The following is a 12,856-nucleotide window of genomic DNA, read 5'->3' on the forward strand; positions in this document are numbered from 1 at the left end:
AGAGGGCGCCCTCTCTAGTCCCCATGCCCACTCAAGGAGTCGTCATTGCTCTTGTGGCAAGGGTGTAGGGTGGCTTAGTGCTTTTGCTAACTAATCTCTGTGGGAAGAAACTGAAATCCAGGAAGCCATCTGGAGGCCACTTGTAAATTCCAACAGAACTTTCATTTCCCTTCCTCTGTGCTCATCCATCCATTCTCATGAGACTTAATGCCTTTACCCGACAGGGGCCGCTCTCCGCAACCTCCAGCCGAAGAGGATGAAGATGACTTTGATGACACCCTTGTTGCCATCGACACATGTAAGTCCTTGGGGTGCCTATCTGATTCTGCTTTGCAGTCAGTATTGGGAAACTGGGATGTGAGAAACCGGGCTCTGGAGTGAGGGTGCTGGTTTGGGGGCCGAAGATCTCCCAGCTCTACCTGGGATTCTGGGCAGGTCTCACCTTCCCTTCAGGAAGGTATAATCCTGCCCTAATACCTCAGAGAACTTTCAGTAACACTCCTCAGAATGGGTACGAGGGCAGTTTGGAAAACCCCAAACTCCCAGGGAGTTGTCACCTAATAAAGAAGGGAACCTGAGTGCAGCTGGGGAAACTTAACTCTTTGACGACCAGTCCCCAGTTTCCATCTACTGCTCACGTTCCTGGTGAAACTAATGCCACCTTGTCCTCTGAGGCATTAGCCTGGCCCGCCCTACTCTCCGTCCTCCAGTTTCTTTCCACTGGATAAGTGGCTTCCCCTTGACAGTACATCTGAACCCTTGGGGTGGCACTGATAAAAGGCCCTGCCCCTCCTCAGACAAGATCTCAGTGGTAGAACCCGGGAATCTGACTTTAAATGAAGCCAGATTAGGTCTGAACACAGTACTTTTCAACAGAGCAGAACCTTAATGGCAACTCACGTGTTTCTTTACCTAGCTCACACTTGTAGAGGCTGCAAACTTCGGAAGAGAGAGACACCTCGTACACAGTCCCTTCTGTCACAGGATCTCAAAGCCCGTATACCCAGAGTAAAGCTAAACTTTTTAAAGTATAGGGTGGCAGTGGTCAGTGAATCAGTGGCCGATCACATGCCAAATGTACAGATCACAACTCTCAGACTTTATAGAAAAGATGGGGTAGTCAGGAAAGGCTTTCTTGGAGGCCTGACGGGCTCCTTGAAGAATGGGAAGAGTCGGAGCTCCAGCAGTTGAATGGAAGCCTGCGGTACACCTGGACAGTGGTGCCTGGGAGGCAAGCGTGGGTCCGGTTCAGAGGCTAGTGCAGCTGTTGGCAGCAGAGTCTTGCTCAGGGAAATGGTTAAAATTGTATAGCGTGTGGGATTAGCCTTTTTGTAAAATGCTAAGTCCCTTGAACATAATGAGATACGGTCCTTTCCCTGTCAAATGTATGTTCCCGTAAAGTGCATTTGTGTATGATTTCTGGGGGTTCCTCTGACTGCCATCCTTGGACCCCAGCCAGGTGGAGAACTCAGTTCCTGTGCGTGGTGGCTGCATTGGTCCAATGTGGGCCAGCTTGCAATAGTCCAGAGCCTTGCTACCAAATGGAAGAATGGCTAGTCAGTGTGGCTGGTTTCTCATGAACCTGCCCTCATGATGTGTCTGCCTGTGTATTCTTGGTTAACACTCTTAGAGGACTGACCTTTGTCTGTGCCTGTCCTTCTCTTGGATCTTTAAAATATCAGCTAAACTCCCCACTTTTTCCTCCACAGATAACTGCGATCTCCACTTCAAGGTGGCCCGAGATCGGAGTAGTGGCTACCCTCTCACAATTGAGGGCTTTGCCTACCTGTGGTCAGGAGCCCGTGCCAGCTACGGAGTCAGAAGGGGCCGTGTATGCTTCGAGATGAAGGTGAGTAGGAGCAACTGAGGGGTTAGGAACAAAAAGCAGGTCCATCTTTTGGGATGAGCCTTTCATCAGCTACTTTGCTCAGAGCCACGATTGCGAAAGAGATTGAGCTTAGACTATGTATTTTCAAGCAAGAGAAGCGTGTTGGACTCTAGAGAACCATGCCATTGCCAAGCGCCATATCGGGAGAGCAAGCTAGCCATACATTGCCTCATCAAGCTGATTTTTTCCTTGGTGGGATATATTTTTTTTCCTTCAGTGGGATTTGACCCAGGTATTATACAGCCAACCTCACTAGGGATAACATGTTTGTTAGAACTGGGAAAAGGAGTTGTTTGGAAGAAAAATGAGCTAGAAAGAAGGGAAGTGGACCGTGCCAGTTAAAGTGAGGCCAGAAGGAGAGCTGGACAAAGAGCGTCCTGCCACCAGGTAGAGGCCATCCTCTACCATCGTCTCCCCACAATTCATGTCAGGTTATGTTTAGGGAAACAACACATTCTCATGTTCAACGAAAATTCAGACAGCACAAAAGAGCGTAGGCTTAAAAAAAGAAGTTAGACTCAAACCCTCATAGTCCCTATTCTCTCCAGAAATAACACATGTTAACAGTTTCTTGCATGTCCCTTATAAATCCAAACATGTTTTTTTTCCTTAAACTTGTTTATGACCGTTAGTATTTGCAGAACCGTTAGTATTTGCAGAACAACTAGATACAGTGCCAGGCTCTTTACATGGACATCTCCATTTATCCCCGCCATACATCATGAAATAGGCACTGGTCTCCCCATTTCTTAGAGGGGCGAGCTGACCGAGGGTTATCATATTTGATTAAGTCTGTTGTGATTCACGCATCGTTTTGTGTGCCTGTCAGAGAGAAATACTCAGTTAAACTTCCAGAGTGCTTTCTTACCACATCATTTGTAATATCTACCCTGATTGAGACACAGAAAATGTAGAAAATGTGCATCCAGAAGTCCACAGAATAAGTTAACTTTAGAGAAGCCTCCAACTAATATAGCTGTGTATGGTTGTTAGGCAGTCTAAGTTGTAAGGTAAGTCAGAAGGTGTGGTTCATTCTCTCTGCTCCCTGTACTTAGTACTGTGTCTCGATTGACAAGTCCTGTCCCTGCGCCACAGCCGTGCTTCACTGTCCTGCTGCTTCATCTTTTCCGTGGTGCGGACGTGCCATAACATGGCATGCCTTGTTTATTTTTGGTTTTGGCAGCGCCTTACTGATGGGTGGGTGGGGAGAGCTGTTTTTAATACAAACACTGTCACACTGAATATCCTTGTGCGTATGTCGTGTGGTCACATGTGTACCTATGGGTGCATCTGTAGAGTAAACTAGAAGTTAAATTGCTGGGTTACAGAGCACAACTTTTGCAGTTTTGACAGAGGTTGCTAAATTGCTCTCCAAAGACATGGTGCCAGTTTATCCTTTTACACAAAATATGAGAGTCTCCATTTCCCCTGCAGCATGTTAAGTGTCCTGGGATTGAGCCTCGAGTTGGGCTCCTCACTTAATGGGGAGTCTGCTTCTCCCTCTCCCTCTGCCTGCTGCTCCCCTTGTTTGTGTTCTCTGTCTTTCTCTATCAAATAATTAAATACTTATTTTTAAAAAAAACCTGTATTTTAAAGTGCCTGTCTCTGTGGCCATGTACTTTCCTGAGCCCTTCCACAGGCCCTTCCGAGCGGCCTCAACACCTTTTCCCCACCAGCAAGAGCCACTGCTGATTTTTTAATGCCTTCGTGCTGTCCTCTTGTATTGCCTTATAATCCACGAGCCTCCAAGCATCAGTTCTGAGCCCTCTTATTCTTTGTCCCCAGATCAATGAGGAAATCTCCGTGAAGCACCTTCCTTCTACAGAGCCCGACCCACACGTTGTCCGAATCGGCTGGTCCCTGGACTCCTGCAGCACGCAGCTGGGTAAGGGGAGGGCAGCCTAGCAGTCTGGGTACTAGAACAGCTGCCTCTGTCCCTGGATTCTCAAGCTTCCTAAGCTTCTCTTTCCAGCATGGGACTCGGAGCACAGCTAGCCCAGGGTGGTGCACCTGTCTGTCTTCAGGTGTACAAGACTGTACGGACCACAGTCAGCTGGAAGGACCGCAGTCTTCTTAACTTTTCTATGAAAAATTGCTTCTTCATCTTTTAGGGAAGGGTCCACAGTTCTCTTTAGAAGTTGACCCCCTTCTTTAAAAAATCAGTTGTCTTCTGTCCTCAAACCATGCTGAAAATAAGTTCTTCAAGCCCTGTACATTTGTGTCTGGGGTTTTCTGTCCAGACCCAGAGTAGAAGGGGAAGCCAGGAGCAGAGGGCTGGTTGGCAGAGAGAGGCAGGGGCTGCCAACTGAGGGGTTTTGAATGAAGTTCAGCAGGCCTGAAGTGACACCTCGGCCCAAATGACCGATTTCGATGACCCATGCTGAGACCTTTTGCTTTGGTCATATAAAATTCTGATTATGAAAATAATGTGTACTCTTTGTAACAGTTCATGCCATCTGGAGAGGAGGGAATGAAAATCCTCCCAAACCTGTGAGATAAGCAGCGTTAACATTTTTATCTACAGTCTTCTGGATAGTTCTTTTGTTCTTTGTATATCTCAGACTGTGTTACACTATGTGTACTGTCTTGTAGCTTGGTTTCTTTTTCCTACTTGATAGATGCTGAGCATATTTTTGTAAGTAGAGCTGTTTGACCACTGCATAATTTTCCATTTTATAGTAGTGTCACTTGCTTGTAAATGTTTTGTGGATCATGTAAGTTGATTGCAACTTTTGCAGTTAAACTCTTAAGCTATCCTTGTGTGTAATGATCTGACTGTTCACTTAAGACTGACTGATCCTTAAAAGTAGAAATGCTAAGTCAGGAGTGTGCAGTTTCATTGGGGTACATATTCACACTTTTTAATTCAGGTGCCCATGTCTTCTCGAGTCCTCCCTGTCTCAGTTTTTGGATGTAAGTGGTGGGTAGTTGATACCGGTAAAGGTTCAAAGCCCAGAGCAGTGAGATGTAGCTAGTGTGTAGAAGCACTGGGTCTGGAATTCATGCCTGTTAGAGCCTGCCTTTCTGGTCAAGGCTCTCCATACACACCTGGTGTCACACAGGGCCCTCGGGATCTCACTCCTCCTCCCATTGCTTCAGTCCCCAGTTCTGTGGGGTGCCTTCCCACAGAAATCCGGTGCCTTCCCTAGCATGTAAACCTCACGGTCTCCAGAAGCAGAACCCAGGCCCTTGCCTGATTTCTGTCCAGAACCCACTGGCACCAAAAATGATGTCATTGGTAGACTCGGCTAAATGTTGAGTGTCATGAGGAAGGTTGTGCCCTTGCATGCATCCCGCCTTTGTCCTAGTTTCTCTCCCTTCCTCCCTCTCTTTCCAGGTTCTCCTTCTGTTTGTGCAGTGGTTCAGGTCAGCTCCCATTCCCAACTTCACACCTAAACCTCCCAAGCCTCCTGAGGGGCTTCCTTTCAGCAGGACCTTCCTCACTTTCCCACCCACCCATCCACCCAAAAGCATCTAATTAGTAAAATGAGTAAAGAAGCTAATTTTTTCTTCAAAAGTTTGTGGCAGCCATAAAGGCTGTTGGGACCATGGCAGGTTTAACTGGCTTTTGCCTGTTTCTTCCATCAGGTGAAGAGCCTTTCTCCTATGGCTATGGAGGCACTGGGAAGAAGTCCACCAATAGCCGGTTTGAGAACTACGGAGACAAGTTTGCAGAGAATGACGTGATTGGCTGCTTTGCAGTGAGTGCCAGCAGCCTGTGGGAGTTGGCGGAACCAGACGTTTGTCCTATCAGCTGGACCTGCAGGCTTCTTTCTCAGAAAACCTCTGTCCCTTATCTGCCCTGTGTCCAGCAGCTTTTGTCACAGCTCTTTGTCTCTTTATCAGATGGAAATGTTGGCTCTCATTTTGGGCAAGATTCTGCCATTCTACCCTTTTTGGTCTTTTGTGCGAAGCTATCACATGGCACCTTGGAAAGGTTTGGGATTGTCAGGTGTGTGCAGCCTTTCTCCAGTCTTAGATACCAGAGGGATATTTTCTAAACACACCCAGGAATTTCTTTCCTCCTTGCTTGGAATAGCCTTTCTGCTCTCTTTAAGGCAATGCTGTTGGCTCTCGCCCCACTGTGGCACTTCTCTTCCCAAAACATCTCCCTTCCTTCACATCACACTTCTTGAGCCAGGCTTCCTACAGTGCAGTGTCTTCTAGAAGGGCAGGGGTGGATGCTGAACAGAACAAGATAAAGGATGGCTGTCTGTGGTCCAACTTCAGTCCCTGAGAACAATGACTGATACTTGACACAATGGCTGTGGCTCTGGGGCCAGACTCCCTGGACCCAGCTCCTGCTTGTCCACTCACAGCACTGGGCAGCCCCCCTCCCGCACCCTCCACCCCTGTATTTCAGCATGTTCTCTATGAGAGTCTGCTGAGTTGGGTGTTGGGCCATTAAGCCAGTCCATAAGAACACTTCTAATAATTCCTGGAGCAGAGTAAGTGCTCAGTAAATACTACTTAACGCTGTTACGGTTAGGAGCTCTAGATGTTGTCAGGTGTGCCATGAGACCTCAGGTGAGGTGGCTACCCGGGTGCTTCCTCTTGGTCTTGTTCTCCTCCCCCACCCTTGTTTGTACCCATGGACTCTTTTTTTCCCTTTCATTCTCACAGGAAGATGATTTCAAACTCAAAATCCTTAAGAAACCTCAGTCTTGCCCAGATTCTAACATTCACCAATTTGCTTTTATCATTTCTCAAACATAGAGGTGTCTGTATCTGATTGGTATCTGGTCCACTGGAGAGTAGGGTGCCTATGTCATGTTTTTGGTTTTTAGTCCTTTAGCCTGCATTTTGTAAGAATAAAACTGCAGTCTTAACCACAGCACAGTTATCGAATTTAACATTGATATAATACTATTATCTCCTCCACAGTCACATTTAAATTTTGTCAGTTGTCCCAGCAGTATCCTTTAGAGCAATTTTGTTATGGTCCAGGGTTATGGATTGCATTCTCTTGTCAGGGCTCTTTTTTTTTTTTTTTTAAAGATTTTATTTATTTTTTAACAGACAGAGATCACAAGGAGGCAGAGAGGCAGAGAGAGGAGGAAGCAGGCTTCCGCTGAGCAGAGAGCTTGATACGGGGCTTGATCCCAGGACCCTGGGATCATGACCTGAGCCGAAGGCAGAGGCTTTAACCCACTGAGCCACCCAGGCGCCCTCTTGTCAGGGCTCTTTAGTGTGAAATAAGTTTCCCAGCCTTCTCTGGTCTTTCATGACCTTCTTATCTTTTTAATAAGAAACATGTTTTCTTGGGGCGCCTGGGTGGCTCAGTGGGTTAAAGCCTCTGCCTTCAGCTCAGGTCATGATCCCAGGGTCCTGGGATCGAGTCCCGCATCGGGCTCTCTGCTCAGCAGGGAGCCTGCTTCCTCTCTCTCTGCCTGCCTCTCTGCCAAATAAATAAAATCTTAAAAAATAAAATGTTTTCTTAACCAAAAATTCATCACATTTATGCTCTACGAACTGCTCTAAACTTTATATTTTAATTTCCCATTTAACAGTTAATCTTGGCTGTCTTTTCTTCTTCACACAAATAATGTAGATTTAGCTCAGTTAAAAACATTTCTGAATAGTTAAGGAATTCATCTGGTTTCCAAAGATATCAAGAGAGATAATCTCAGAAGATGCGCAGCAAAGTCTCCTGTAGGCCTTCCCCCTCCACTTGTGGTCACATATGCTCCCAGCACACAGGAATCCCTGGTCCTCGGGATTTCTTCATCCAAATACAAGAAAGATGATTATCATCTCCCTTCTTTTACAGAAGAGGTAGCAACAGCACCCGTGTTGTTTCATGTTGGTTTTTGTTTAATTATTTATCTTAGAGATTTTTGCTGTCATTGCCTAGACTTTTGGTTCTTGCACATAGTCTGCAGTCATGTGCACCTGCCGTGTTCATATGTTCAGTTCTCTGTTAGTGGACATTTGCTTAGTGTCTCCCCTTTTCATCTGGTGGCTGCCTCGTACTCTGATGCAGGCATCAGTTTACCTGGCTGTTCATTTAGCCGATCTGTCGATGGCTCAGGAAGCGGTCTGCTGGGGTAGTCGATGCTGCAGTGATGGCTTGTCCTGTCCCCATGTACCACCGTATCTTGGGGTTATTTTTGTGTTTCCACACTTGGATCTCCTGGGTCTCCCACTTCCCCAGTGGAGCACAGTTGGCAGTGCTGGGCTAAGTGATTGGCACCACATCCATCTCTGCATTCTTGTGAGAATCTACCTGTAGTGTTTATTCCTGAAAGTGCAATTTCTAGGTCTGAGGTGGGGGTTTTTTTTGTTTGTTTGTTTTGTTTTTTTAAGATTTTATTTATTTATTTGACAGAGACAAAGCAAGAGAGGGAACACAAGCAGGGGGAGTGGGAGAAGGAAAGTGGGGCTTCCCGCAGAGCGGGGAGCCTGATGTGGGACTCGATCTCAGGACCCTGGGATCATGACCTGAATTGAAGGCAGCCGCTTAACGACTGAGCCACCCAGGCACCATCAGAGGTGCATTTTAAAGTTTCCGTTGCTGCCACCAAGACCGTGCTCCAGAGAGGCTGTGGCACCTTAACACATCCTCAGTGTATGGCAGCATCCCCTGGATTCTAACCCATTGGAGCATGAGGCTCTGTGAGCGTGTGCTAGGGCATAACTACAGGCCTGGACTCCTGCTGCAACTAGATCATTCAGCCAGGAACCCCATTCCTTCTGTTTTTAAGATCCCATGCACAGTTTCCTTTTTTCAAAGGGTGCCATAACTTTTTAGAAGGCTTGGGGTGATGGATTGGAGGAGATGTGAAGACTAGGAGCCCAAGGGAAGCCAGGGGGAGCCCGTTTGTGTTAGATCCCAAGTTCTCAACATTCACAGAAGAGGATACAATGGCTGTCAGGCAGCGAGAACCATAGAACCCATTTCAGTAGACCATAAGGAATATTGTGCTTGGAGCCTTACAGAAAACTGAGGATAACACCGGGCATGATGAATTTGGGATTCGAGACCCTGGACCGGCACCAGGGTGCTTTAGCAGGACTGACAGGACCACCCTTGCCTCTTGGACAGATGACCCCATGGGTGGTGGATTTGTCAGTTGAGGGTGCTGGTTTCTGTACAATATAGTAAGCTCCCCGAGTGAGGCCGGTGGTCGTAAGGAAGACTGACCCCCGGGATGCTCATCTCCATGTGAGAGAGTAAAGGTGACCTCGGCCACTCTTGTTCACATGAGCAGGGATTGGGCAGGAGTCCCTTTGCCAGATGTTTGGGTATCTGCCCTGCATGATCTTGACCTCTGCGGGCATTTAGAGATGAACAGATAACGACCATATTGAGCTTTGTCCTGTGAGTGCTGAGGACACTGGTGAGGAAGCTACTTAGAGAAAGGGATTCTCGTCACTTCTTAAAGGACAGGTTCCAAGGTGCTCTCCCCACTCCAGAGGAAAAGAATACCAGGTTTTGTACTTTTATCAGGAACCTCACCTTGTGCTTTGCTTCAGGCTGCCATCTGATCCCACATTTTGAGTCTCCCTTAAATGTAAACCTTTGCTTTGCACCCAGAATGATCTTCCTGAAGTGGCTTTGACCAAGCCCTTCCCCTGTTTGAAACAAGTCAGGGGCTCTGCTCTGCCATCAGCATGGAGTCCAAACTCCCCAGGTGACAGAGAGCCCCTCACAACACAGGACAGTGACCATGTCTCCCCACGGTGCTTGGCATCTCGGACTCATCATTCCCATTAACCCACTTAGTCCGGTTTGCAGCATAGTCTTGTCATGGCCCCCCTTGTGTGATAAGGAAACTAGATGAACTTCAAGGTCACACGGTTAGTAAATAGCAGAGTTGAAGCAGTCTGCCTTCCCAGACGGTCTTAACCACTGAGCTCCAGCTGGTCCATAGGAATGGGGTTTGAATAGGGTTTGAATGGACAAGCACGCCTGGCTCTCCCGCTGCACCTGAAGTTCCTTCTTCCTCATCTTGTGTGCTTCAGCCAGACTGACCCTTTGTTCTCTCCCCATCGGATTTGTACACAAACAACACTGCTCTGTAGGACTCTCTCCTCCCCCTGAAGACCTGGCTTGTATCCATGTATTGTTCAGGACTTGGCTTGCAGGTCCCCTCCTCAGAGAATCTTGCTCCTGGGTAGGTACTCTTACTAAATTAGGATAGTGTCCTTGTCTGATGCCTCACCAGGCCCCGTGCTCCAACAGGCCTGGATCACTGACAGATCTATGCCCCAGGAAGAGCAGGAGCTGCTGAACACGTGTTAAACGAATGAAAGCATTTGTAGAGCTGGGCTTCACTCGAGAAGCCCTGCTGTGGCTTTCCTTCCATCTGTTCTCTTTGCAGACTACTCTTGCTAGGCTTGAGGACAGACAGAATCGCCTTTTCTGTCAACATTTGTCTTAGGCACAAGACTTGGAGCTTCCTAAAATGACACGTGTCACATCCCCCAGCTTTGGGATTTGGGGACAAGAAGGGCTTTGGCTGCACCTTCTCAGCTGTTCCCTGGCGCCATCTCCTGTATCTGCTGGCGGGTGGTGGGGGGGGACACTTAAATGTGGGAAGGCGGCTGTATTTCCACTCCCCACATCTGCTTCCTCCTAGCTTTGCTCTTCCTAGTGTCTGAAGCTAAGCATTGGCAGTTATCTTCCTTTGGCTCTTTCTCCTAGGACTTTGAATGTGGAAATGATGTGGAACTCTCTTTCACCAAGAATGGGAAGTGGATGGGCATTGCCTTCCGGATCCAGAAGGAAGCCTTGGGCGGTCAGGCCCTCTATCCTCATGTCCTGGTGAAGAATTGTGCGGTGGAGTTCAACTTCGGGCAGCGGGCAGAGCCCTACTGTTCCGTCCTCCCAGGCTTTACCTTTATCCAGCACCTTCCCCTGAGTGAGCGGACCCGGGGCACCGTTGGACCAAAGAGCAAGGCAGAGTGTGAGGTGAGTGGGCCTGGAAGACCGCAATGGAGGCTACCTCTCCAGAGCCACGTTGGTGCCAAGGCAGAGGGGAGACACTGCAGCCAGGTGGTGAGAGCATAACTCGGGAAGGGAGTAACCTTGGGGTTGGGTGGGGGACCCCAAGGGAGGGCAAGACCGTCTGATGAACAAAAATGACAAGAGATCTTGGGGGTGATTTGGCTGCAGAAGCTCTACCAGGGAGCTTTGCTCTCAAAATGATGGTTTTTCAGATACAAAAGTGATTTTTATGCTTATTCCTAAAAAACTGAACACGAAAGTTAATTTCTCATAATTCCACTATCTGCAAGTAAGTTCACCAGTAAAGTTTTTGAGCTTAGGCTGTCTATCTTTTTTGCTGTGCTGGGTGCCTGTTTTATACACACAAACTTATAATTTGAGATGATAAAGTATAAGCATTTTGATATCTGCCCTTTTCATTCAACATTATTTTGTGAGCTTTAGCCAACTACATGAAACCCTATTTTTAAACCCATTTTTAATGGCCTGACAAACGAACTGCTCCCCTCTTGGTGTAGGTATTTAGGTTGTATCTAGTGTTTGCCAGATTCTGAATGTACTAAAATATCGTGTTTGTCCTCATGCGTATAGTCTGCCCCCTTCTCGGCCTCCAGGAGGGTTATACCACTTCTCCTGGCCGCTATGTGCACCATTCTCAGTGCGTGACCCTGTCCGGGGTTTTCCCTGTCAGAAGCCACTTAATCCTGCCTGAACCAAAGTGTAAATATTCACAAGAACAGCACTTGATTTTGTGCTCACCCCATGCAAGGCCATCTGTTAAGACTCTGACAGCCCTCATGTCTTTGTATCTCAACAACAGCACTGTGCAGACGCAGTTACTGCTGCTGTTTTCTGGAGGCAGCCGTGAGGTTGGGTTACCCTTGAGGTTACCAGTGAGTGAGGGTGGTGCCAGGCCTCCATGCCACCTACTGCTACTACTTCAGTGTCCCTCTTTGTCCCATTCTTATAGATTTTGATGATGGTGGGCCTGCCTGCTGCCGGTAAGACCACGTGGGCCATCAAACATGCAGCTTCCAACCCCTCCAAGAAGTACAACATTCTGGGTACCAATGCCATCATGGATAAAATGCGGGTAAGGATGGCCCCTGGTCACTACATATATACCCCTTCCTACCCCCCGTTCCAGTGCTGCCCTGCAGCCAGGACCACCCACCCCTTCACCACCCTCTGCCCACAGGTGATGGGCCTACGCCGGCAGCGAAACTATGCCGGCCGCTGGGATGTCCTCATCCAGCAGGCCACCCAGTGCCTCAACCGCCTCATCCAGATCGCCGCCCGCAAGAAACGCAACTATATCCTAGATCAGGTACTTGCTGGTGACTGTCCTGCCCCAGGAAAGGAAAGGGGCCTGTTGGGTGCCTGGTACTTTTATTTTTTTCCCCAGAATACTTGGACTGCAGTGCTGATCATCATGTATGGTCCCAGACGCTTGGCATAGTTCTTTGAGTCCAGTCGGTGGGTGGAGTCTGGGGCATGATCCAGATGTAACTCAGGCTCTCAGCAGCCCAAAAGAACATCATCAGGTGATAGCTATTTAGTGAGATGGGAGGGACATGGATTTCTGAGCTGGGCAAACCTGGGCTTGAGTCCGAGCTCTGCCACTTCCTAGCTGCATGCCTGTGGGCAGGTGACCTCATCCTCCAAATCTTGGTCTCCTGGTGTGTAAGAGGGAGATCGTAATGGTGCCTTCATAGCACACGGTCTGGTGTACCGTAGCTGGAGATTGTTAATTACTCTACGAAACAGGTACGTCCCAGCTTCTTTTAGCATGTTTTTATGACTGTCCACTACGTACCTAGTCACATATTGTGTGCCAGTTAAGAGGAAGGCTGTTAGCATCAGGTGATCTGGGAACCTTTGAAATTAACCAGAATTTTGTATGCAGGCACAGATACGTCCTTTAAAAAAAAACAAAAACCAAGCCACTGGACAGTTTTGAGTTAGGATAGGAAGATCATCCGTGGTTTTCAGTATTCTCAAAAGGATGAATGAGCCAA

At 47.9% G+C, this 12,856-nt stretch overlaps 1 protein-coding gene across 7 annotated transcripts in view; it reads left to right on the forward strand.

Moving 5' to 3' along the window:
* Positions 1 to 12,856, forward strand: part of HNRNPUL1 (heterogeneous nuclear ribonucleoprotein U like 1) — a 37,624-nt gene that overhangs the window by 9,814 nt on the left and 14,954 nt on the right. For all 7 annotated transcript variants that reach the window (XM_082709328.1, XM_082709326.1, XM_082709324.1 and 4 more), the window contains 7 exons: positions 225 to 298; positions 1,710 to 1,849; positions 3,674 to 3,773; positions 5,477 to 5,589; positions 10,536 to 10,802; positions 11,809 to 11,931; positions 12,037 to 12,165. In XM_082709328.1, the coding sequence (XP_082565454.1) occupies positions 225 to 298; positions 1,710 to 1,849; positions 3,674 to 3,773; positions 5,477 to 5,589; positions 10,536 to 10,802; positions 11,809 to 11,931; positions 12,037 to 12,165 (946 nt within the window). The remainder of the gene's footprint in view (positions 1 to 224; positions 299 to 1,709; positions 1,850 to 3,673; positions 3,774 to 5,476; positions 5,590 to 10,535; positions 10,803 to 11,808; positions 11,932 to 12,036; positions 12,166 to 12,856) is intronic.

The sequence above is a fragment of the Mustela nivalis genome (assembly GCF_964662115.1).
Source record: "Mustela nivalis genome assembly, chromosome: 18".
In the NCBI taxonomy this organism is placed as follows: Eukaryota; Metazoa; Chordata; class Mammalia; order Carnivora; family Mustelidae; genus Mustela; species Mustela nivalis.